Here is a 27,178-nt window from a genome sequence, read left to right as displayed (position 1 = left end):
AAACAAGTCCGAAAACTCATACATTACTTGCTAATCCAAGCGGAACCATTGTTTGCTGTTGCTATTGCTAGCCGTGAAAATGTTCAGTCGATCGTAACAAAGACATCACAGAATATGGATCGATCGTAACGAAGACCCAAACTGTCCCTGTGTCTTAATTCAGCTTCAACGAACTTTTTCAGTCCAGACAAATGCTTAAAATATGAAAGGAAGAATCACCCAGAACATATTCTTTGCTACTAGCTATAACACAGCGAATAAGTAAAAAACTTGAAGAATTTTGAGTCGATCGTAACTTTATGTCGATCGTAACGCTCATCAAACAGGAGACATGAAACGAAAACTTACCTTCCCTGCGAAAGTCGGCCATCCGTGTAGCAAAATGGAGTCCAACTGCGTGCGTGTAACGTTTTTGCTATTTATAACAGCAGCCCCGATACTTCCGCGGTCATTTAAAATAAGTTATTGAATATTGAGCGATCGTAACAAAAAGACATGAAAATTGCATTCAACCTAAAAACTTCTCAAAACTACTTAAAATACTTTTATTTTAAATCAATTGTTTGCAAATCAAATAAAACTTTTTATTTACTGCTGCTTACAACTTTCGGTTGCGATAATGACGTTCGTAGATTCGAAAATCGAGGGACGTATCGTGAGTTCGCTGGAGACACAGGGAGTTACGATCGCTATGAACGTTTTTGACGTCAAATATTTTGCCAATAAACATCTTTTTTTTTCGTAGACATCATCTTTTCGTGGTAATTTAGGGTACATTTATCAATATTATGGTCACTGTTTCTAACTTGCCGACGGAGATTTCTGGACCGCGGACGAACAAAACACCATGTACGGAATGTCCCACTTTTAAGTCGCCGGATTTGCTCGCTTCGGCTAACATTTTTATTTTTTTCATGTAGGTGTAATGCATGCAAGCTTCTGAAACTGTCTTTGCTATGTCTTTAACATACATGCTTTCAAACTGTTCAGTGCTTTTTGCGATTGAAAGTGCGGTTGATGAACAGTAATGCATGAACATGTCGGCTCTTTCGGCAGACCACGTTTTGGCACAGGCTCATATATATATATATATATATATATATATATATATATATATATATATAGAGAGAGAGAGAGAGAGAGAGAGAGAGAGAGAGAGAGAGAGAGAGAGAGAGAGAGAGAGAGAGAGAGAGAGAGAGAGAGAGAGAGAGAGAGAGAGAGAGAGAGAGAGAGAGAGAGATAAACACATTATGCAAAATGTGCAATACAGATGGAGCACGCAGGTTTTTTTTAATAAATATATATTTTTTTGTATTGAATGCCTTGACGAAGAAAAGGAGTAGCACACAAGACACACAATGGATGCAATTAAGAAGACAGGTGCACAGCATCACGCAATACCTTTGTGTGTTTATCTAAACGATTTAGAACCAGTTAGGTCCGATTTTGTCAGCGAACGTTTGCTCGGGCTTTTTGTTGTTGCGCAAACAACCATGTAATGGACGTTCGCAAAGCAACGCGAACGATTTGGTGAAGATGTTCGACGTTTTAAAATATACACAGACTGCAGTAAACCAGTCACCATTCTATTCTACATATGTAGCGTTACGTGTAAAATTGTCGTCTATATACATGGTCGTGTGTGTGTGTGTTTTCTTGTTTCAAATACAGAAAAATGATTTTACATGAGTAGCAAGCGCGATACACATTTACTACATGTATTTACTACAGAAGAATAGGTTCCATAAGAAAATTTCTCACTGTTGATGCCACTAAAACTCTCGTTACATCCTGCATTCTGTCCAGATTAGATTACTGCAACTCCCTTCTCATAGGCTGCCCTGACTCCACTCTTCAACCCTTGCAAAAAGTACAACACTCTGCTGCACGTCTCATTTTCAGAGCACAGCATCGACAACCCTGCACTCCTCTCATGAAAGAACTTCACTGGCTTCCTGTATCTGAACGTATTAGGTATAAAGCTGCCTGCTTCTGCTACAATATCATCTCTGAATCGGCACCTGCCTATCTTTCTGAACTGGTCTCCCTCTACACTCCCTCTCGCACCCTTCGTTCTTCTGATGATGCTCGACTTCTCCGTCAAGGTCGCTTTAAACGCAAGGCTCATGGCTTCCGCACGTTTTCGTACTATGGACCTCAGTTATGGAATTCACTCCCCTTTCAATTACGTCACTCTCCATCCATTTCATCTTTTAAGTCCAATTTGAAAACTCACTTGTTCCAACAACACTACGGATAGTTCCTTAGTATAGAGTCTGGGGATGTGAGATGTGCATGATGTGTTGTTTGAATCTGACAGTGATTGTATGATTTTTGTATACATGTATTGTTGTCACGCGCTTTGAACTTCTGATAAGGCGCTTTATAAATGCCCGTTCTTATTATTATTATTATTATTATTATTATTATTATTATTATTATTATTATTATTATTATTAGTCAATCTGTCAAACTCTTAGAATAAAATTGAACGCACTGGATTTTTTTCACCAATGTAAGACAATATAGCTTTGTCGATTCCCCGCAGCAAAGAAATCGCTGACCCTTTCACGTGAAAACCGCACCAGCCAGTATAGAGCTGTCGTGATTGTGCTTCATAATCACAGGAACTTTCTGAGCTTATTTTATATTCAAACACATATCATATTGATATGTCTGGAATCAGGAAATGATGAAGAATGAGATGAAATCATTTTTGGATCATTTGCTCAAATTTTAATTTTAATAAGAATTTTCAGATTTTTAAATGACAAGCCTCATTAATTATTTTTAAGCTTCTAAGCTAAAATCCAACCCCATACTCCAGGCTTCGTCGAAGATAGCTTGACCAAAATGTCAATCAATTTGAGCGAAAAATGAGGGTTTGACAGTGCCGCCTCAACTTTTACAAAAAGCCGGATATGACGTCCCACACCACACCACCACCACCCTCGTTTCGATTCTCCGGCCCGTCTATGTTAACACATCAAGTCAAAACTTGACTAAAAGTAAAAACACCGCTAATTGAACTCGTTGGACGGGCGCAGTGGCGTGGTGGTAAGACGTCGGCCTCCTATTCGGGAGGTCGTGAGTTCGAATCCCGGTCGCTGCCGCCTGGTGGGTTAAGAGTGGAGATTTTTCCGATCTCCCAGGTCAACTTATATGCAGACCTACTAGTGACTTAACCCCCTTCGTGTGTACACGCAAGCACAAGACCAAGTGCGCACGGAAAAGATCCTGTGATCCATGTCAGAGTTCGTTGGGTTATAGAAACACGAAAATACCCAGCATGCCTCCCCCGAAATCGGCGTATGCTGCCTGAATGGCGGGGTAAAAAACGGTCATACACGTAAAAATCCACTCGTGCTAAAAACATGAGTGAACGTGGGAATCTAAGCCCATGAACGAAGAAGAAGAAGAAGAAGAAGAAGAAGAAAAAGAAGAAGAAAAAGAAGAAGAAAAAGAAGAAGAAAAAGAAGAAGAAAAAGAAGAAGAAAAAGAAAAAGAAGAAAAAGAAAAAGAAAAAGAAGAACTCGTATAGTTGATTTAGTGCATTTCGAACAATAAAGCAAGTTATTAAATGATGCTTTGAATAGGTATATTATTGCTCATATAAATGCACAGCTGACGCTTATTCTTGAAAAGGCCTGTGTTCGCACAACGGAAAATACGTCACTCGGGATGATAATTCGATTTTTGGTTTGATCTGACACATCGTGATAGGTGTATCGTGATAGGTGTACAATGTCTTTTTCATGCCATTTTTGCTATTGTTGCTCCTACTGCTGCTGCTGTTCTTACTTCTGTTGATAATTGATAATGCCTATGTTGTGAATGTTGTGTGCAGATGCCGCGAGAACTATAGCAAAATATGAAACTGACATTGTAAGACCGACCAATGGTGGTCGGGGCTTAACGACTCGTGAACATAATTTATAAATATTACCATACCGCCTATGTCTATATGTTCAAACACAGCCGCTGCTGATTGTGTTAGTCAGGTGGGTGTATAGATGGAGAGTCAAGTGGAAGGATGGAGAGTCAAACAGAAAGATGAATGGATATTGGGCCAACTGGATCATCTGATGCATAGATTGACAAAGCGCTACTGACTGGGACGGTGAGTTGATGGAATAATGGATGGATGGAGAGGGAAATTGATAGATGAATGGATGAATAAATGGAGAGTCAAAGGGAAGGTGGAATAATGGATGGAGAGGGAAATTGATAGATGAATGGATGAATAAATGGAGAGTCAAAGGGAAGGTGTAATAATGGATGGATGGATGGAGAGGGAAATTGATGGATGAATGGATGGAGAGTGAAATGGATAGATGAATGGAGAGTCAAATGGAAGGGTGAATGTACATTGAACACAGCTGCTGCTGATGTGGTCATGAAGCGTCTCCGCACCATACAGGTCTCTCATGATTTGGGGACAGAGAGTAGTATAGCTCTATACACAAATTCGCCTTTCTGAGAGTAATGAGCTCGTTAGCCGCTCGGTAGGTTTGGATGATTGTGCTTGGTGTTACTTAGCTCTCTTCGTTCATTGGTGGGATAATTTTGCGGAATCTTTGCAGATTTGTCCCAGAATAGGCCAAAGAAATTTAAACGATTTTTCTTGTGAACTTTCAGGATATATTGTGAAATGTTTGAGTAAATATTTAGTGTCCGTTTATACGAGCGTTCACATCTACATGCAAATGTAAATGTTCGGCAATCCATAGTTTGTGTTTAGTTTTTAGTAAGTACAGGAAACCACCAACTATCATGTAAAATAGAAAGGTATTAAAAGCACTCTTGTTTCTTTCTGTGTATATATGTCTGCTTTTCCATGTCCAGACAAAGAACAACACAATGTGTCTATCAATATGTATTTGAATGGATGTGTGCGTCCGTGTGTGTGTGTGTGTGTGTGTGTGTGTGTGTGTGTGTGTGTGTGTGTGTGTGTGTGTGTGTGTGTGTGTGTGTGTGTGTGTGTGTAGTACATTTTGGTACACAATTAATTGCGTTTTGTGTACGTGTGTGCGTTCGTAGTTATGTGCTTGAAGAACCCACCATTCCAGATATCAGATTCCTTTATTCAAAAGGTACACATTCCTTCGTATGTATACCATTTTAACATTATACAGTTCACAACCATGCTTGTAAATATGCTTTGTGATTGTGAATGTGCTGACATATTTTTTTGCATACTAACACAGATGCCAATGACGAAATGAATAATGTGTGATTGATAGTCAGTCATGTTGGTAGATGAAAAAAAACCTAAAAAACCCCGCTTCTGGCATAAGAGACATAGAAAGGGCGGACCTTTTCCCTGAGGATGTTTGATTCGACGATGAACCTTGAATGTCACCGGAGATGTGAATTTTGTTTCCGCATTCAGGGCAAACTACTGACTGTGACGGGCTTGTTTATTGCTGGCGTCTGGGTTCGGGTCGTGCAATCGTCGTCCTTGAAGATGCCGTGGGCACTTGTGTTGTTTCAACTTCTTCAACAGTACTTACGTCCCAAAAACTAGCCAACGTAACTTCAGACATGTCCATCTGAATGAAAAAACCACTTAATATCCATTAGCATAGCTTCACCAAGGTGCTCTTAGTTATTAATTTTCATCTGCGCTCACCTGCTAGTATGTCGTAAGTCCAAATTTTCAAGAACGAACAACATTAGAAGGGAACAGAGCCGTACACCTTCAGATCGGAAAAGGGAACAGGAGGCGTACACCACTATAGATTTGCACCGTACACCCCATTTTTCGCACTTGCTCTTTTTAAAGTCAAAATGAGTTGCCAAATAATGGCTGCACAGGCAAAAATCTTGGCACAACGTGCCACAGACAAACTGTAAAACTTTTTCGAACTGTTGAAGCAGCATTCGAATGCTTAAATTATGAAAAATAAGTAAAATATCCACATGTTAGGGGGGGTTTGACATCGATTGTAACAAAAGCAAGCGCAAACTTCACGTACAGAGCGGATTCTATTGAAAGAATTTAAGTATGTGATAGAAAAAGGGTTTCTGCAATTGCCATCTGAAAGTTGACAATATACACAAAACGAGTTGTGTCCGAGCATTTACCTTTGATCCGCATTTTCTTGCCTCATTTTGTCACAGGCGCGAGCGATGTGCACTAAATTGGGCGTACACCTTCCTCTGGCGCGAAAACAGATAACAGAGACAAACGATGTCGATGACACGCGGACACACAGACACAGTAAGAAAGACATAGGCCCAAACAGACACACACACACTCATGGATTGGGGCGTCGTCAATTCAGAATCACGCCTTGGCATCTGCTCAGGGATAAATCGGTTCTCTGAACCCATTCCCCCTCCTCGTCCTCCCCCTATCTCTTTATGTCTGCCCCCTGCTCCCTTCCCCTCTTCTTCTCGCGCAAATCGGCTTCAGTGGGTAAACAGGTCATGATCGACCAAATGCGGAAACACCCGGCACAGCTGTTGCCGTGACACTGTCCCCCTGTGAAATCCTGCTCCTTTCGCGGTTGCATTGAGAGAGAGAGAGAGAGAGACAATGGCAATAACAATGACAATTCTTTATTTCACGAGGGTAACAGAATAAGCATAGGAATACTTTTTTGCATCTGGCTCTCGCCCCAAAAGAGGGACTAAATCTACCATAATAACTACTACTACATGAATACATAATTAGTGAAAAAATATAACTTTAGGTTACAACACGAGTGGTTTTTTATATGGCTTGTATTTCAGTCAAGACCCAGCGGATGAATATCATCGGGAGACACGAGCCTCTGGCGAGTGGCTCTCGATTGATATTCCCGCTGGGTCTTGACTGAAATACAAGCCATATAAAAACCCACGAGTGTTGTAATCTGTATATCCCATTCTACCATCAAACACAAAGTGTAGACTACTAGCGGCACTGTTGCGATCTGTGCAGGGTAAAACTGTTGCCAGCGAGACTTAGCCCTTTTGCAACCTTAAACTAAGTGACCGTCGCTGAAAAAATAAAACGAATGAGTGCATCGATAAGTACGCGGTAACACTACTTTCAGACCATTTAAAAGCTTTAAGTAAAGGTTCATAAGTTGCAAGAAAGTAATGAAGTCGAATAGAAATTAATTTAGTTGAAGCGCACAATTCTTTTGTTTTGCGTTTCAGGTCGGCAGAACGGGCGAAACGGGTTTGGGACCCATTTGGCTTACTCGATTCAGAATCGATTCCACGTTGTTTTTCTCGAACGTGTGTAATTAGGCTTATTGACAGAGAAGCAAATTTTAGGGAACAAATATGTAGGTTTAGATTTAACCATTTGCTCCCTATTTGAAATGTATCTACGTGATAAACTGTTTTGCGAGTGTGTTTGCATGGATGAACTTAAACTGGTATGGGTGAGTGAGGAAAACGCGACCGACACGTCTGTCACCGCCGATTGATTGCATTTTGAAGGAATATGACTGGATTACGGAAAAATATGTGGACTTACTGCAGAGCCAGGCAAAAGAGTAGACTTGCTCGCAAAACACGTGAAACAGCCGATGTTTGATAGCTGAAGGCGCACACCAAAACACACTACCGACAGATTCTCAAAAGTCGTCTGCTAACGATGCAAGGGGAGGGTACTCGTGTTTTTGTTTTGGTTCGCTAGCATCTGGTTATCTTGTAAGTTGAATGTTCGTTTTTTTCGACCTGCATTGCTTTCATAATGAAAGAAACTTTTGCTTATTGCATCTCATACATCAGATCAGTTCTGAGATTCATTTTTGCGTGCAACTGATATGGTTTTCTGAGCCGTGCAATACGATTTTAGAACTTCATACAAATGTGTCACATTGTTCGGCGCGAGGTCAAAGGTCGGGAGGAAAGTAGTCCTTTGCCCAAATCGGAATCTGCACTATCATATATTTTTTGGAGTCCATGATGTATTTATTGAGCTATAAAAATACAACATATATACCCATACTGAAGTAACAGAGACAAAGAAGGGAGGTCATGGTATACGTACATAAGCGCATTATATAGAAACACTGTAGTTCATAAATGTTTGACTAGGAGCAAGGCAAACAAGTCGCGTAAGGCGAAAATACAATATTTAGTCAAGTAGCTGTCGAACTCACAGAATGAAACTGAACGCAATGCCATTTTTCAGCAAGACCGTATACTCGTAGCATCGTCAGTCCACCGCTCATGGCAAAGGCAGTGAAATTGACAAGAAGAGCGGGGTAGTAGTTGCGCTAAGAAGGATAGCACGCTTTTCTGTACCTCTCTTTGTTATATTTATTTTAACTTTCTGAGCGTGTTTTTAATCCAAACATATCATATCTATATGTTTTTGGAATCAGGAACCGACAAGGAATAAGATGAAAGTGTTTTTAAATTGATTTGGACAATTTAATTTTGATAATAATTTTTATATATTTAATTTTCAGAGCTTGTTTTTAATCCGAATATAACATATTTATATGTTTTTGGAATCAGCAAATGATGGAGAATAAGATAAACGTAAATTTGGATCGTTTTATAAATTTTTTTTTTTTTTTACAATTTTCAGATTTTTAATGACCAAAGTCATTAATTAATTTTTAAGCCACCAAGCTGAAATGCAATACCGAAGTCCGGGCTTCGTCGAAGATTACTTGACCAAAATTTCAACCAATTTGGTTGAAAAATGAGGGCGTGACAGTGCCGCCTCAACTTTCACGAAAAGCCGGATATGACGTCATCAAAGACATTTATCAAAAAAATGAAAAAAACGTTCGGGGATTTCATACCCAGGAACTCTCATGTCAAATTTCATAAAGATCGGTCCAGTAGTTTAGTCTGAATCGCTCTACACACACACACAGACAGACAGACAGACAGACACACGCACATATACACCACGACCCTCGTTTCGATTCCCCCTCGATGTTAAAATATTTAGTCAAAACTTGACTAAATATAAAAATGTGTAAGGTCAGACAAAGAGGAAGAGAGAGAGACAGACAGACAGACAGACAGACAGAGTGAGAGGTGCAACTGCATGCATTCACGAAGAGACAGAAACCCGCACTCGAAACGCACACGTACACATGAATAGACGCACAAAAGCGCAGACATGAAGTCTCACACATGCAAAATTACACACACACACACACACACACACACACACACACACACACACACACACACACACACACATACACACACATACATACACACATACATACACACACACACAGACACACACACACACAGACACACACACACACACACACACATACACACACACACATGCGCGTGTGAAAAAGAAAACTGTGCCGGAGCTTGAACAGCAGGTGGGGCAAATAAACCATAATGCAATTCACATTATTTTCACGAGCCGAGTCTTTCGGAACACAAGAACAGCTCATTCTGCTTTTCCAGCTGCTTGAGCAGGTATACGAAATCAATAATTACACCGATCATTCCTTCCTACGGAATAAACTTACCTGGAACAAATATGTTCAACCAAAACATTCTTGTGACACGACCTCTGCCCACCTCTGTCAAAAGACTGTAAGTCCAAAAAACACGTTTTGCGAAAAAACGCGTTTTTCTGTTCCAATCTATATATTTAAACCAAAGACATTCTCGATTGAAGTTTTACTACAAGTAAGCGTCTGCATGCATTCTGCATGTCTTGCTTTAGTTTCTTTTAAAAATGGTGGTTCAATTAACCAAATATGAGCAGATTAGTGGACTTGTTTTCTGCCTAGGTTTTCTTGAGACTCGGGTTTGTTAAAAACAACGGCAGATCACAGGAAAGGGGTTTCACTGTCTTCTGCCTAGGTTTTCTTGAGACTCGGGTTTGTTAAAAACATCGGCAGATCACAGCAAAGCGGACTTGCTGTGTTGTGTATGCTTTTCCTTGCGACAGATTCAAGTCAAAAATGCCAGTCCACATCAAAATAAGCTAAATTAATCGAATATTTGGCCTTATCCCGTCTAAAAGTCTAGCCCTATATGAGATTGTGAGCCGAATCGGTTACACGTGAAAGATTGAGAATATCTTCCTTCTTGTATCAACCATCTTGTATATTGCATTCAGGAAAGGAGCATCTTTCCCGCGGGATCCAACCCCAACATCCGCAGCCTACCTGCGTTCTGTAAAGAGTGGAATGTCTTTATTGACATGATTCGTTATTCATAGCTATATAAACCAGTGATATTAGATCAGCAACATGCTGCGTTCTGTAAAGATTGGAATGTCTTTATTGACATGATTCGTTATTCATAGCAATATAAACCAGTGATATTAGATCAGCAAAATGCTGCGTTCTGTAAAGATTGGAATGTCTTTTTTGACATGAGTCGTTATTCATAGCTATATAAACCAGTGATATTAGATCAGCAAAATGCTGCGTTCTGTAAAGATTGGAATGTCTTTATTGACATGATTCGTTATTCATAGCTATATAAACCAGGGATATTAGATCAGCAAAATGCTGCGTTCTGTAAAGATTGGAATGTCTTTATTGACATGATTCGTTATTCATAGCTATATAAACCAGTGATATTAGATCAGCAAAATGCTGCGTTCTGTAAAGATTGGAATGTCTTTATTGACATGATTCGTTATTCATAGCTATATAAACCAGTGATATTAGATCAGCAAAATGCTGCGTTCTGTAAAGAGTGGAATGTCTTTATTGACATGATTCGTTATTCATAGCTATATAAACCAGTGATATTAGATCAGCAAAATGCTGCGTTCTGTAAAGAGTGGAATGTCTTTATTGACATGATTCGTTATTCATAGCTATATAAACCAGTGATATTAGATCAGCAAAATGCTGCGTTCTGTAAAGAGTGGAATGTCTTTATTGACATGATTCGTTATTCATAGCTATATAAACCAGTGATATTAGATCAGCAAAATGCTGCGTTCTATAAAGAGTGGAATGTCTTTGTTGACATGATTCGTTATTCATAGCTATATAAACCAGTGATATTAGATCAGCAAAATGCTGCGTTCTGTAAAGAGTGGAATGTCTTTATTGACATAATTCGTTATTCATAGCTATATAAACCAGGGATATTAATTCAGAAAATACTGTGTTCTGCATCGGAAGCAGCAAGACTCGATTGTAGTTGAGTGTCAAAGTGCAATGATGCTGTTAGCCCAGGATAAAGACACGGTAGATGAAAAGGGATGTACCAGATGATTTTCACGGGGAAGAGAGTATCTTTAATCAGTGCCACATGAGGTCTCCACCCAGATCCTGGGAGAATGTGCACAAGAATATTACCAACTCAGTGGGTGCCAGCTGCGTGCTCGGATTGGTTGAAATCACGTATGCAAACCCCAATTCAACCAATCGGACCCGGGGGCTGACTCGTGCACACCAGTGTCTCTTGAAGTAATGTACATCCGGGTACCGATCGACTCATACGTTGTCAGGGTGAAGGTCCATGGCTATCAAAACAGTGTCGGGGCCATGAAGACAATATTAAGCACTCTAGACTACTAAATCACAACTGTCAAGCATTCTGAATCAGACATGACTGTTTCGAGGAGTTTGCAGAGTAGGCACAGGCTCTAAATTCAAAAGCCATTAATGTCTTTTGAAATGGGTTTTGTTACTCCTTTTCCTCTTCCTCACCACTCCTCTCTTATCTTGGTTCTAGTCGAGTGATATGCCGGGCAATAACTCTCTATCCAGAGCCAGAGGGCCGCGTTGTTTTGTCGTTGAAACCAGTTCGACGCAGTCGGATTGGGTTCGACCCGCCCGAATTGAGCGAACAATGCAGTTATCTGAGTCAACTTTGCGCAGACCCTCATCGGTGTCCCAACATCCCCCCCCCCACGCACACACACACACACAAACACACATTTTGTGCACGCAGGCGCAGCGATAGTTTCAAAACTTGAGAAACACTAACACGCGCACGCACACACAATAAGAATGAAAATAAGTGTAGCGCCATATGTATGACAACTCGCTTTTCCCTTGGGAAAAAGCAACCGGAATTTTCATTGAGGAAAACATCGCAGGATTGTTATATTAGGTTTACCTCGTCTGTATACGAACATTGGTGTTAAGCTTTTGAAGACGTCGTTTTGAGAACTGTGGCTGTGACCACCTGTGGCTCTTTAACATTTTAGTATATTGATCTGCATGCTGGTTGGTCAGTCAACTTTAGTCACTGTAAAAGTGTGTGTATGTGTGTCTATGTGTGTATGTGTATATGTGTGTGTGTGTGTGTGTCAGTTAGTATGTGTTAGTGAGTGTGTGTGTGTGTGTGTGTGTGTGTGTGTGTGTGTACGTTCGTACGTGCGTGCGTGTCTGTCTGTCTGTCTGTCTGTTTGTGAATACAATCCTTAGTTTCCCAAGGTCTATACATGCAAAGCTGGTACAAGGGGATGGAAAAAGGAGCATATATATATTATGCCAATATTTTCTAAAAAGATAAAGCTGTAGTGTAATGTTTTCTCTGTTAATTTTCCCGTTCAGCCATGCAGTATTATGTTCAGGTGCACGTCACCCCCGTCGAAAGATATATCACACTGACTGTTCATTGTACCGAGGTTCAGTTATGGCAGGTCTTAACAATTCTACATGACGGGCGCTGTGGCGGGGTGGTAAGACGTCGGCCTCTTAATCGGAAGGTCGAGGGTTCGAATCCCGGCCGCGGCCGCCTGGTGGGTGAAGTGTGGAGATTTTTCCGATCTCCCAGGTCAACTTATGTGCAGACCTGCTAGTTGCTTATCCCCCTTCGTGTGTACACGCAAGCACAAGACCAAGTGCTCACGGAAAAGATCCTGTAATTTATGTCAGAGTTCGGTGGGTTATAGAAACACGAAAATACCCAGCATGCTTCCTCCGAAAGCGGCGTATGGCTGCCTGAATGGCGGGGTAAAAACGGTCATACACGTGAAATTCCACACGTAAAATTCCACTCGTGCAAAAACACGAGTGTACGTTGGAGTTTCAGACCACGAACGCAGAAGAAGAAGAAGAAGAAGAAGAAGAAATAATTCTACATGATTAATGACCTCATATGGATTTGGTTTGACCCAGGTAAGGACTAAACGAGCATGCTTGCATGTGGTGACCCGGCCGTTACCCCATCAATAGATATCCCTTCTATTCTATTGAGTCTGCGTTTGCCTGTACGCGTCTGCAAAGAAAGAAACGGCTCATGAATGTCATCATTTTTCACTTTTCCATTACTTTTTTATTCCATTTCTGAAATATGGGTCGCTTTATACCGGTGGAAAGCTAGCTGCAATAAGAGTCGCGCTACCCAGGCCTGTGGGTATTAAGGTGTAATCAGCCCCCTGCACTTCTGGCACAATGACCGATGTTTTTTCAGGCAAATTTCCGCCGATTTTTTTTTTCCGCCGGAAAAAAAAATGGGGGAGGCAAAAATGGTTCTAAAAACTGAATTTAATGCCAAACTTGGAGCTAAGATGACACCAAAGTGCACCATTTGGGTTCTTTGGAGAGAAAAACATTCCGGGGGAGCATGCCCCCGGAGTCCCCTAGAAAGGCTAGGCGCTTTGCGCCGTCGACTTTGTTATTACTCAAAAATGGTCAGCCTTTGTTTTAAAACATTTTTCAGTTCCCATACCTGGTCTTTTACGTTCAAGTGTGGTGACACGGATAATGGGCACATGGATAACATCTCGTAGTCTGCCCATAAAGTTAACCCGTGTCCGTCCCGGCCTGGATTCGAGTCTGGGACCCTCGGATCACAAGTCCGGTGCTCTAGCAACTAAGCTAACACCCCCCCCCCCCCCTTGCGGATAATTATAAATACGGGGAGAAAACTGAATTTGAATTCAATTAATGTCTTGAAACTTTGTGTTGAGACGAATTTACTTTAATTAATCTTGAAATATAGTTAAAAAAAACCACCGGATAATTTGGCCAGTGAAATGGCAAACTTATTGGCTGGTTTCGTCGTTGCTGTATTAACACCCACAATCGAACAGAATGCTTTTTCATTGGCGAACGACAAGAAGAAGAACAGAATGCTTTTTGTCCAGCAAACGTGACTGTTATTGAGACTAAGAGCATGACCTAGTGACCTAATTTTCTCGTTTTCCTTGTCGCTTAGAAACCGCTGTCGATACTAGACAAAGCCGTGCACACTTTCTAAACCACAGATCGTTTTGAGCGGATTCCAAACCCACATTTTCTCATTATTAAATTGTTCAGTCGATATGGTACTCTTTTGTCCTGAGCGCAAACCGGTTTGCAAAAACGCACACAAAAGCATCGACGTTTGATGACCCGTTTTACGCAAAAAGGAAGGGAGTCGGAGAACATTTCATCATGGAAAGCTGAGTTAGGGTGGATCAGTTACTTGCTATTTGCCATAAGTATATGATCTGATAAGTTTCATTGGCTCTGCCGACGCCCGTGTTTAACCGCTTACATCCCTTTATATAATAAACCGGACATAGGGCGTCATCGTTCCGAACGAAATCTTCAAAATCTCGGTTGGGAAATCCTTTTATAAAATGACACCAGCGCCTTTCGGCGATTGGTCAATGCATTTCGGAGCTGCACTGCCAACATAATGTCGGTCGCACTTGAAATTAATGCGACTTGAGTTTGCTTTCCAAACAGACACGAAGTGAACGGGAGCATAGGGTCAGTTATCAACTTAACTTACTTCGAAAAATGATATCGACAGAACGTGCAGTAAACAATACGAACGGAGAAACTCGGAAACCGATGATATGATATACTGATACCCGTGCTCGAGAACTTACGTGTAATATTCAAAGTCAAAATGTCTCTTTTTACCCTTGATGACTGTGAGCCGAGTTAGCTCAGGCGGTAGATCGCCCGACTGATGGCATGCGTTATGTTGGTGGTCATGGGTTCGAATATCTTAGCAGTCAAGAACTTCTTTTTTTTTTAATTATTCAAAATGTTCATGATGTTTTGTGTAGCCATGTGGCGATTTCACGGCAAACGTGTTGTTCGTCTCTTTCAGTCCTTACCCAATTATTTCCCCTTGAAGCGATCGTGCGTGTATGTTTGTGTAGGTGTCGCCCTTGTATTTAGGTTGCTGCGTCGTGGTTGGATGATTGTTTACATGCTGATTGGTTAATCCTTATTATGCGTACACATTCACCCGCGTCATGTTGGGTCAGTCTGACACGTGACGCAATGGTTTGAAGACCCTGAGCGGTCTATGTGTTTGCCAAGTGATTTGAGACCGGTGTTCTACGTAAGACAGTTATTTGTGTTGAAGCGATCATGCGTGTATGTTTGTGTAGGTGTCGCCCTTGTATTTAGGATGCTGCGTCGTGGTTGGATGATTGTTTACATGCTGATTGGTTAATCCTTAAGTTTCGCCTTAATTCGTGATCTGTTTAATGCATCAAGTTTCTTTCTATGTGTCTAATTATCTCGATTTAGAATGTTGAAAATTGCTGAAAATCATTGAAACAGACTATAGTTTTTGAAACAGACTTTAGTCTATTTTTAGGTTTATGAACAATTCTGTATGATGCTACATATGACTTTCCGGATTTAACGTGTGAAAGAACCCATTGTTATTCAGCGAATTAAGACATTTTCCCAATTACAGTGGTTTTGTTGTTTCTAAATCATTTGATGAACATTGTTGCAAACACAGATTTGAACATCTTTTGACGTTAAAGCCATATGTACTCGATGACTAAACACGCTAATTGCTTTACCAACAGCTGGAGACATGCTAAATTAAGTTCCCTGCAAAATATTGTGGTCTAGGACCCCTTCAATGTTGAGATAATTATGTTAATTTTCATTTTGATCTGGATCGTCCTATTTATAGATTTGCCAACAGAGGTAGCGTTGACGCAAGGGAAATAACTCCGCGTCTTTGTTTACATCCAAAGTTTTTGAGACTCTAAAACAAGCTGTAATGCATGTATATGGTCCGCGCATGGCGACATATCGTCATTACATGGTCTTATGGTGCGTTTGACATCGATTATGGGCAAACTACACTTTGTAAACACGGGAGCGCGTACATATGCCTTTAAGGTTTTACTTAAGCATTTGATCGAAAAATAGTTAGTGACTGAGAACGCTAAAAATAGCTCCGAAGTAGCGAGGTTGGTGTGTTTCAACTGCATTTTTGAGTCTTTCGCACACTCTGGTGCTAATGTAAGTGATCAGGACGGTAAGAGGAACGAACGAACCACCAAGAAATCGTATTTTCCGCAGGGTGCACTCTATTTTTCAAGTCTTGATGATCCTGAATATATTTTGCAGACAAAAATCTCAATAAGAAAAGGCTACGAATTCTTATAAATTGCGGTGCACCTCGAGGCCGATGTCTGCTCTTTAATCGTAGGTCAGTTTTTAACACCAAAAACAACGCAAAAGACACCATTGCGTCACGGGTCAGACTGACCGAACTGACGCTGTCGGGGATGGATGCGTACGCATAATAAGGATTACTGGGTTACTTCTGGTGTACATTAAATAAAAGTCACGTTATTGCAACCTCTGTCTTGGCGTCTCATATGAATGCTTCCTGACCTATTCCCCTTCCACTCCACCCTATCACATTTGAACTCGTTATTCTTGTATTTTCCCGCAGTGGGGCACTGCGGTTATGAAATTAAAGGCCCCTCCTGTTTTTGGAACCGCAGGAGCTTTCTAGTTTGCTGTTAGGTAGATTTTTGGTTCCTCTTTCCTGTCATGCTCTCTTTTTCTTCATGAATTCTTTTCTTTTTTCTGCCTTCTTGCTCATTCACCTGTATTTTTTCCAAAAATCTCTTCTCTTGCCGCTTGTCTCGCGATTCATGTATAGTTTAGTCTGTTAGTGTTCTGATGTAAGTCCAGCAGTAGATTGGTTAAGCCTATTTTAACATACTGGAAACTGGTAATCTTCCAGTAGGTATTAATTTAGTTTTACTAAAGCCTGCTGGGACACAAGTAATGGGTTAGTGCATTTGTAAACAGGAATCGCTTGACAAGTGGCCCCCTTCATCCCCCCCTTCCTCGTCCTGATATGGCTCTGCGTAGTCGGCTGGACGTTAAGCAACAAATAAACAAACAAACAAAATTCTTGTATTTTATTCATTTTGATTCATTCCAAAGGTTTTGACTGATGTTTTGAAGATCGAATTTATCAAAGAGTGCTTATATCGTTATTGAGTACTTGCAGGGAACGATTTCCCGGATCGAATTACCCATTCAAATTTTAGTTACATCGTTTTTTGAGATACCACCGCGCGTCGACTGCATGGAATGGTCGTTAACGACTTCTAATTAATGTACTTCTGTTTGGCTGAATCGCCCACCACCCCTGATTGGGGTTGGTTTTTTTACACCCAAGCGAAATCTGTCAAAGTAGGTCAGTTGCTATTTTCTGAATCGACCACTTGACTGTCACAATACTTATCAGGTATGTACCTTGGGGTCACGAAAAAGTCAATACTCTTAAAAGGGAAACAACCGTTGTTTGCCTTTTGAAGTGCACTAAGATGATGGTCTCCTCTGGCGACCATTTCCTCACAATTGGTCTAATAGAGCATGTGGAGTGTGGCAACGCAGCTGTCAATAGCATCCTGAACTCAGGTCAAAATGAGTTACTTCCCTTCGGGTCTCATTTATCCCTTTGTTTTCCTTCTCTGGAGAAGAAAACGAATTTTTTTTATAACATATTTAGAGCTTTTCGTAATGTGTTATTGATATAAGCAGATTAGCGATCGCCGATAATGATTTTTCATGGTGTTGGGTATTTTTTAAATTTAGAAAGGAATTTTTATGTAAGACACTTTCAAGCGAACTATCTTTCGCTAATGTATTTACTGTGCAAACAACTCTAAATATGGCAAAAGTGTCACGTGATAATCAACTTTGTCACGTGATCATAACAAAATGGCTACGGAGCGGACAACTTTTTCCGTAACCAGTTGGGAGTGATGCAACAATATCACGGCCTCCTTCCCACAGCAGTCTCAAAATTTCGACTTGTTTTGACCTTAGAACGATGTCTTTATCATAACTGTGAAGAACAGAACGGAGATCACTGTCGAAGTCGGCCATTCTACAATCACGTTCGTCTTTCGTCTGTTATCAGAAACATTAGCGAAAAACATATGAGATAACTCTGTATTCTTGTTTTGATAGATTTTCCTATACTGCGCGTAGTAATTATTCATCCTGTCAGAGAGACCTGAGCGATAGCGTGGACCGATGATTATCAGAATGCTGTCAATAGGTGTTCACCTAGCTCAGCAAATGTCCGTGATACAAAATCAAATGAAAGTTAAGACACAGTTTTGTTTGTAAGAGACACAGTTTTGTCTCCGAAAGAGAACTTTATTTTCGCAAATCACTTTACTGATAACAAGAATTGTATGTATTGTCTTGCCTTTTACTGTATTGTACTGCATTGTATTGTACTGTATGGCATTGTATTGCAATGACATGAGAAATAAAAATTAAATGAAATCAATTAGTGCCTTGGGGCGGGGATGTAGCTCAGTCGGTAGCGCGCTGGATTTGTATCCAGTTGGCCGCTGTCAGCGTGAGTTCGTCCCCACGTTCGGCGAGAGATTTATTTCTCAGAGTCAACTTTGTGTGCAGACTCTCCTCGGTGTCCGAACACCCCCGTGTGTACACGCAAGCACAAGACCAAGTGCGCACGAAAAAGATCCTGTAATCCATGTCAGAGTTCGGTGGGTTATAGAAACACGAAAATACCCAGCATGCTTTCTCCGAAAACGGCGTATGGCTGCCTAAATGGCGGGGTAAAAAACGGTCATACACGTCAAATTCCACTCGTGCAAAAAACACGAGTGTACGGGGGAGTTTCAGCCCACGAACGCAGAAGAAGAAGAAGAAGAAGAAGAATTAGTGCCTTTAATCATACCTATTTTGTAGGATTTGTTTTACAATGGAGGCTTCATAGAATACCTCCAAATAATACTGGCAAGAAAGGGCTGACAATAAGGAAGCAAAGCGAATACTGATGCTGACAGAATTTCACAGGAGATTAAGCCAACAGACTTCTGTGGTTCAGGCTCGTATGTGTGTGTGTGTGTGTGTGTGTGTTGGGGCGTATGCCGATTCAGGCAACAGACTTCTGTGTCAGTTCAGGCTCGTTGTTAACTTTATTGCCTAATTGCTCATTAGACAGCGCAGACCCGCTATCGGGCCAGGCCTTGGCTAGGCATGCGTCATAGAATCTACGTTGACAAGGTTGAAAACTGAGCTGGAATGGGTGGGTGTGGGTGGGGAATTGAAGGAGTGAAAGAGTCTGTCTGTCTGTCTCTATATCTCGCAAGATTGGGTTGCTTACTTCTCGCACGGACGCACGCGCGCGCACACACACGCACGCACGCACGCACGCACGTGTGTGTGTGCGTGTGTGTGCATGCATGCTCACTTGCGTATGTGTGTGTTTGCGTGCGTACGTGCATGCGTATCATCGAGATGGTCGATTTGTTCTTCGCCCAGGAATATGCAGTTTTTCGATTGGTTGGCGAAAGTGGCCGTGCATTTTAAAACCTTGTTTTCATTGTCGCTTAGAAACCGCTCTCGATACTAGACAAAGCCGTGCACACTCTCTGTGTTACAGATCGTTTTGAAAGGATTCCAAATATCTTTGAACGATGAGAAATGTTTGCTTATACCCGTTGTACGCCTTTCTGTTGCCCTTCCTGCCCGGAGAAAAAAATACTGATTTTGATCTTAGCGAGGAAATCGGCCTTTCTCCCTGGCACGTAGATCAACAAGGAAAAAGTGGTCCAGCGGTTGTTGAATGAGGGCGTGGTGGGACTATTCTATAATTATCTCTGTGGATCAGGCAGGTGCCGTGAGGTGGTATTGTTTGGGGCGGGGATGCGGCGGATAAGTGGATGGGAAATCCAAATTCTATCGTTGCAATTTTTAAAAAGTATCACCCGCCTTCTGATTGAGCTGCAGCATCTGGTCTTTGTGTTGCTCGCTATTGGCGGGAAAGGATGTCGTGAGTTCAAAATTCACACTTCAGGGCGTGAAATTGTTTTGCACCAGAGACTTTTTTAAAGTTAAAAAACAAAAGAATTCTGTACTCACCAAAACAAGCACACCACGTACAATACTAAATCACATTTTCGCTCAAAGAAGCTTTTTCAGGACCAACAAACAAATACACACAAAGGGAAACAAAAGCAAAAGTAGCACGGAACGCGACGAAAAAGGTATGAAAAGAAGATGGAGGGGAAACAAAAAAGCTTTTTCGTTCCATGCTGCTTTTGCTTTTATTTCCCTTTGTGTTTATTTGTTTGTTAGTCCTGAAGAAGCTTCTATAAGCGAACATTTGATATCGTATTGTATGTACTGTCCTTGTATTGGTGAGTACAGAGGTGTTTTTTTTTTAACTTTGTTCAAACACCAACAGTCACTTTGTTGTTTAGATTTAGAGACTTTTTATTACTACGACAAAATTATGGACGGAGCAAGGACTACTACTTGGTAGTAGTCCTTGGGACGGAGTAAAACGAATTTCGAAAATGTACGTACGCCTGCTTACACTATAACACGTGTAGATATGCTCTTGGCTGAACTGTTTATTGAAAATCTTTTTTTGTGTGAGCGTAATCCCGGGAAGGTGTGGAGGGAGGGAGGCGGGGGAAACGACGGGAACGAATCTCAACGGAAGAACTACTTTGATCTGTGTACGTCCAAGTCCACTTCCTTTTAAGGTCCATGTATGCTTGGTTTCATAAACGTGTTTTTAGATTGTCTAAAAGTCGTCGGCCACAAGGACTGAATGAGCCAACTATGTTGATGGGATATGAATAAGTAGGCTAATAACCAACCTAGCTGGTCTGAAACTTACCAAAGCTTGGAATGAGCCTTTTAGCGTAAACGAACAACCTTTAAACTTGAAATATGGGTCTTTAGACTTATCATGTAAAAGTACAAGCAGTGTACTCAAACTTTAATTCCAACTTCCTTTCAACTCACTCAAATTTGTCTCTAGCTTTGCAAAGTTTACTTAGCCACACACAACTCTAAGACTTCTGACCTTATAAATAAGGACATTTGCCGGACGGTTTAAAAAGAAAACATGTCACATTGACTACGAAATTAAGAATGGCACTAAAACAAATAATCTATATATCATAAACACACACACACACACACACACACACACACACACGTGACACACACACACACACACACACACACACACACACACACACACACACGTGACACACACACACACACACGAACGCGCGCGCGTACGTGCATGTGTGTGTCAGTGTGCATGTTAAAAAAAAATTAAATATAAAGGGGGCTGACGGGCGCAAGGTCATGAGGGCAGGTGTGCTAAACCTCAGGTACTGAAAATAAATCATGTTACGTGCAAAGCTTAATATTTCCCAATCTTTTCATATATTGCAAAAGAACTTTTCAAGGTGTGTCCCGCATTCACACCGTGTTTTGCACCGCAACTTGAGTGTTTGCCCTTATGTGTAACTTAAAACGCTGCCTGGCCGACAGATATTTGGAAACACTCGAAGAATATTTTTAAAAACGCACGAGGTGATAGTGAACCATTGAATTTGTTGTTGTTGGAGAAAATACGTTTCTATTGTCTTCAACTAGACCAGGGGATGCGGAGTAACAGGCGAAAGAATTTCATTTTATATCTTTCATTCTTTAGAATTTTCTGATTGTTACTGAATGAATCAAATTAATAATTAGGTTTGAAAGAAAAGTCAAGAAAGCAACACTGTTTTTACACGTATCGGTGAGGGCACATCTAACAAGCGGCTCTGGTCCCGCAGTGGGGCACTGCGGTTATGAAATTAAAGGCCCCTCCTGTTTTTGGAACCGCAGGAGCTTTCTAGTTTGCTATTAGGTAGATTTTTGGTTCCTCTTTCCTGTCATGCTCTCTTTTTCTTCATGAATTCTTTTCTTTTTTCTGCCTTCTTGCTCATTCACCTGTATTTTTTCCAAAAATCTCTTCTCTTGCCGCTTGTCTCGCGATTCATGTATAGTTTAATCTGTTAGTGTTCTGATGTAAGTCCAGCAGTAGATAGGTTAAGCCTATTTTAACATACTGGAAACTGGTAATCTTCCAGTAGGTATTAATTTAGTTTTACTAAAGCCTGCTGGGACACAAGTAATGGGTTAGTGCATTTGTAAACAGGAATCGCTTGACAAGTGGCCCTCTTCATCCCCCCCTTCCTCGTCCTGATATGGCTCTGCGTAGTCGGCTGGACGTTAAGCAACAAATAAACAAACAAACAAAAGCGGCTCTGGCAAACAAATCCAATAAAAATATATGATATATGACCTTTTCAAATTCGTTTTGTGTAACCCCTATTCACAAAATCGTCCTCCACAGACCGTCTCGCGTCACTAACCGAAGCCAAGGCCGAAAAACTTGACTGCGATTTTAACCAGGGTGTGTGTCGGCAGGGCGCTCATAATATATGTGGTGGCTAAGTTTATGAACAATCTACATATATAAACAGTGAAAGGATCCTCAACCTTCTATTCTCAGGAAAACAGAAATGCGAGGCGTTTACTGCTGCACAGATATGGGCCATTCTTTCAACACACACACAAAACAAAACAATTAAAACACAAAAAAGCCTCCAAATGATATGTCTGACTGGCAGTTTTAACGTTGATATCTTTGAGGCAGCATGCAGATGTTTCCTCCGCAAAGTGAAACCGATTAAGAAGAATACTTACTTCCTTTGATGAAAAGAGATCGTGGATTGTTCAGCAAACACACACACACCCACACACACACACGCGCGCGCGCGCACGCACACACACATACACACACACACACGCACATACATACACACACACACACACACACACACACACACACACACACACACACACACACACACACAGATACACACATATCAAACCAAATGTTAAGGGCACAGTGCGCCTCCCGTAAACCATCACAGATACTGTCAGGCGTTTACACACAGTACAAACACCCTTCCATTTGAACTCTCACCAAACGGGAACATCCTAGGTGCCCTACGTAAAGAGCGAGCAATTTTCAAAGAATTAATTTTCGTTTTGGCGCAAGACCTAACTTTTAAAATCAAAATAATAAATTGACAGCTTGTTACACAAACATTCTTAAATCATAAAAGAATTATTTTTTCATCAAGACAAGATCAGTACAATTCGAAGTTTTGAAAGTTTAAAAAAGGAAACGCCCGGAAGCAGGGTCACGCAAGGTCGTGGTTCTCGTAGCAGACGACGGTTTATGCCTATCGCCAGTTCCTCTGAACAGTTAAAAGCCATCGCGAGAGTTCTTGTGAACCACAGCAATTTGTTTCGTGCATAGTCAGAGGTACATAATAACGTGCTATTGCAGATAAGCTCACAGCGAGTCGCATTCAAATTACTATCTGACGACTGCATTGTGAAAAAGGGAAACTGGATCACACGGGTTCACGATGGCTCAGGGGTAAGATAAACCACGCTAAAATAAATTCTTTGAAAATTGCTCGCTCTTTACGGAGGGCACCTAGGATGTTCTCAAGCGGTGAGTGTTTAAATGAAAGGGTGTTTGTACTGTGTGTAAAAGCCTGACAGTATCTGTGATGGTTTACGGGAGGCTTACTGTGCCTTTAATGTCTTCTTTTCTTTTTACATTTAGTCAAGTTTTGACTAAATGTTTTAACATAGAGGGGGAATCGAGACGAGGGTCGTGGTGTGTGCGTGTGTGTGTGTGTGTGTGTGTTTTTCTTTTTTTCGATAAATGTCTTTGATGACGTCATATCCGGCTTTTTGTAAAAGTTGAGGCGGCACTGTCACACCCTCATTTTTCAATCAAATTGATTGAAATTTTTGGCCAAGCAATCTTCGACGAAGGCCGGATTTCGGTATTGCTTAAAAATTAATTAATGAATTTGGTCATTAAAAATCTGAAAATTGTAAAAAAAAATTTTTTTTATAAAACGATCCCAATTTACGTTCATCTTGTTCATCGTCATTTTCTGATTCCAAAAACATATAAATATGTTATATTTGGATTAAAAACAAGCTCTGAAAATTAAAAATATAACAATTATGATTAAAATTAATTTTCCGAAATCGTTTCAAAAACTATTTCATCTTATTAATATTTCTTGTCGGTTCCTGATTCCAAAAACATATAGATGTGATATGTTTGGATTAAAAACACGCTCAGAAAGTTAAAAAGAATAGAGATAAAGAAAAGCGTGCTATCCTTCTCAGCGCAACTACTACCCCGCTCTTCTTGTCAATTTCACTGCCTGTGTATCGAGCGGTGGATTGACGATGCTACGAGTATACGCTCTTGTTGTAAAAATGCAGTGAGTTCAGTTTCATTCTGTTAGTTCGACAGCTTGACTAAATGTTGTAATTTCGCCTTACGCGACTTGTTCTTTTTCTCCTAAGCAGTCCTTGAACTTATATAAAAACTATCTTTTAAAATGTCATGTCTCTTTTATTTACTTTTGCTCAGAGGTATACTTACAACAAATACCCGCACACACACACGCGCGTCTCTGCACTCACTGCAAAACAGCCTTAGAACTACATTGTCCAGTTAATTGACAGCTTTACATCCCGTTGGAATTTCTAATTCTGCACTGCAAAAACGTCAAAATTACCGTTGAAAGTCCCCGTTATTTCGCAAACACTCTTTCCACGGAATTCGGCGTAGCACATGATTGTGTTTTTTTGCCATTTCTGCACTACAAAAACGTCAAAATAACCTTTCCAATTGCCCGTTATTTCGCAAACACTCTTTCCACGGAATTCGGCGTGGCACATGATTGTGTTTTTGCCATTTTTGCACTGCAAGAAACGTCAAAATTACCGTTGAAATTCCCCGTTATTTCGCAAACACTTTCCCACGGAATTCGGCGTAGCACTGGTTGTATTTTTGCCATTTCTGCACTACAAAAACGTCAAAATGTCCTTTGCAATTTCCCGTTATTTCACAATAATTTTTCCACGGAATTCGGCGTAGCACATGATGTTTTTGCCGCCATGCTCCTCATCACTGATTCGCACCATGTGATGGTCGTGATACCTTTATTTACAAGACACAAGTAAAGTAGAAGAGCTGTAATTGCATTAATCCAAGACTATGCAGTCACAAACAGCTATCAAAGAAATGGTTACATTCACTCTTGACACATAAACCGGCCATAGGGCGTAATCGTCCCGAGAGGAATCTTCAAAATCTCCAAAACCGTTTGGAATTCTGTGAAGGTAAATACTTTCATAAAATGACGTGAGCGTTTCGGAGCTGGACTGCAAACATAATAGCGGCCACACTTGAAAATAATGCTCCCTGAGTTTGCTTTCCAACCTGATACGAAGTGAACGGGAGCATAGGCCCAGGTCAGTTATCAACTTAACTTACCTCGAACAGTGAAGTCGACAGAACGTATACAGTACACAAACGAACGGAGAAACTCGGAAACCGCCGAGTCAATACTGATACCCATGCTCGCGAACTCACGTGTAATATTCTAAGCCAACATTTTCTATATTTTCAGCCCTGATGACAGTGAGCCAGGTTAGCCCAATCGGAAGAGCGCCGGACAGCCAAGTTGTTACATGTACTTTGACGGTCACGGGTTCGAATCGCTGAGCAGTCAAGAACATTCCTCAAACTTTTCTCTGTCTCAATTTTTTTCTGAACTCTCAATTCTTGTATTGTGTTACACGTTCTAAAGGTTTCGAGTGATGCATTGGAGATCACATTTATCAAAGGGCTGCATAATTATCGAGTACGTCCAGTGAACGATTTCACAGAATTATCCATTCTATTTTTTTTTTTTATATAGTAAAATCAGCTTTTGAGAAAAGCCCAATAGTCGAGTGTATCACCGCGCGTCAACTACGCGTCGACTGCATGTAATAGTCGTTGACGACTTCTAATAATAATGTACTTCTGGCGCGAGCCGTGAAGGGTGGGGTCTTTAGGCCGCTTTACACGTGTGTTACAGGATACTCAGCGACTCGCCACCCGAATAGTCCTCGAAAGACCTCGATTTAAATGACAAAGCTGCTGGAGATCAAGTGTGTGTATCTGTGCATAGACCATTTATCTATTTGGTCTATGATCTGTGTCGGTGTCTTCCTTCGTGCGCGGTGTACTGATACGCTCAACTGGATAACGTTTTAAAACAAAATGTGAAGGTGTGTGAGAGAGTGAATCGCGTGACCGGGAGCGCAAGGTGTTCCGCAACAAGCAGAAATGGTGTCCTCGGGTGAGACTAATTCTTACAGTTTTGTTAGCAATGTAGTTACTTATCATCTAGCTCTGTTGGAGAGGTGATAACATTTTGTTCAGAGAGAGAGAGAGAGAGAGAGAGAGAGAGAGAGAGAGAGAGAGAGAAAGAGAAAGAGAAAGAGAGAGAGAGAGAGAGAGAGAGAGAGAGAGAGAGAGAGAGAGAGAGAGAGAGAGAGTCTGATGTATCAAGGTTTATTCAGTAAACAAAGTGGTCCATTTCAACTGGGGATTTAAACAAGTTATTTAAAAAATAGATTGAACACAATAACAACAAGCGATTAAATTCGCTCTCAGTCACACTTGAATTCTTATTTGTTCTTTTTGACCACAACTTTCGCAATTATTTTATGCTTAACGTTACTCTCTATATTGTTACTCACATTGTTACTCACTCTTGTATTCTCATTCATTCTCGTTCAACACTTATTTCAAAAGCCAACTTTCTTAATTGTGTTAACGTGCACATTGCTTCTTTCACTCACATTTTTATTGACAACTGCCAGTCATATTACATATATATATATATATATATATATATATATATATATATATATATATATATATATATATATATATGTCTATACGTATGTAAATACATTGTTGTTGCACACTGCTGTTGGTGATTTATTGTGTCGTTTTCAAACTGTTGTAAAATACGAACAAGAAAAAAATATTCAAAAGAAAAAAAAAGATTCATGCTGGGTACTCTACGAAGCTTAAGTATTCTCACCTGTACTATTATTTAAAGGAAATCTTACTATTAAAATAACAGTTCCATAAAAGTTACAACAGCTATTTTAACGAAATAAGCATACGGAATTTTTGATAGATATATGATGATGAACTTGATTTGTTGTTATTAGTCCAACTGGTTTTGTTTTATCCGTCAATGTATTGTATTTGTAAGGAGTGTATGCGTGTACGAATGCTACCCACACCAGGACAATTGCCAATT

General features: G+C 40.6%; 1 protein-coding gene across 2 annotated transcripts in view; it reads left to right on the top strand.

Moving 5' to 3' along the window:
• LOC138968572 (uncharacterized) overlaps positions 1-27,178 on the top strand; it is an 84,732-nt gene that overhangs the window by 20,203 nt on the left and 37,351 nt on the right. Inside the window, exon 1 of one of the 2 annotated variants that reach the window (XM_070341154.1) lies at positions 25,975-26,200. The exons of the other annotated variant lie outside the window; for it this stretch is intronic. Coding sequence (XP_070197255.1) covers positions 26,188-26,200 — 13 coding nt within the window. The 5' untranslated portion in view covers positions 25,975-26,187. Of the gene's footprint in view, positions 1-25,974; positions 26,201-27,178 lie in introns of those variants that run through there. 2 annotated transcript variants of the gene reach the window in all.

The sequence above is a fragment of the Littorina saxatilis genome, linkage group LG1 (assembly GCF_037325665.1).
Source record: "Littorina saxatilis isolate snail1 linkage group LG1, US_GU_Lsax_2.0, whole genome shotgun sequence".
NCBI classification, from domain to species: Eukaryota; Metazoa; Mollusca; class Gastropoda; order Littorinimorpha; family Littorinidae; genus Littorina; species Littorina saxatilis.
This window is presented reverse-complemented; position numbering and strand designations above follow the sequence as displayed.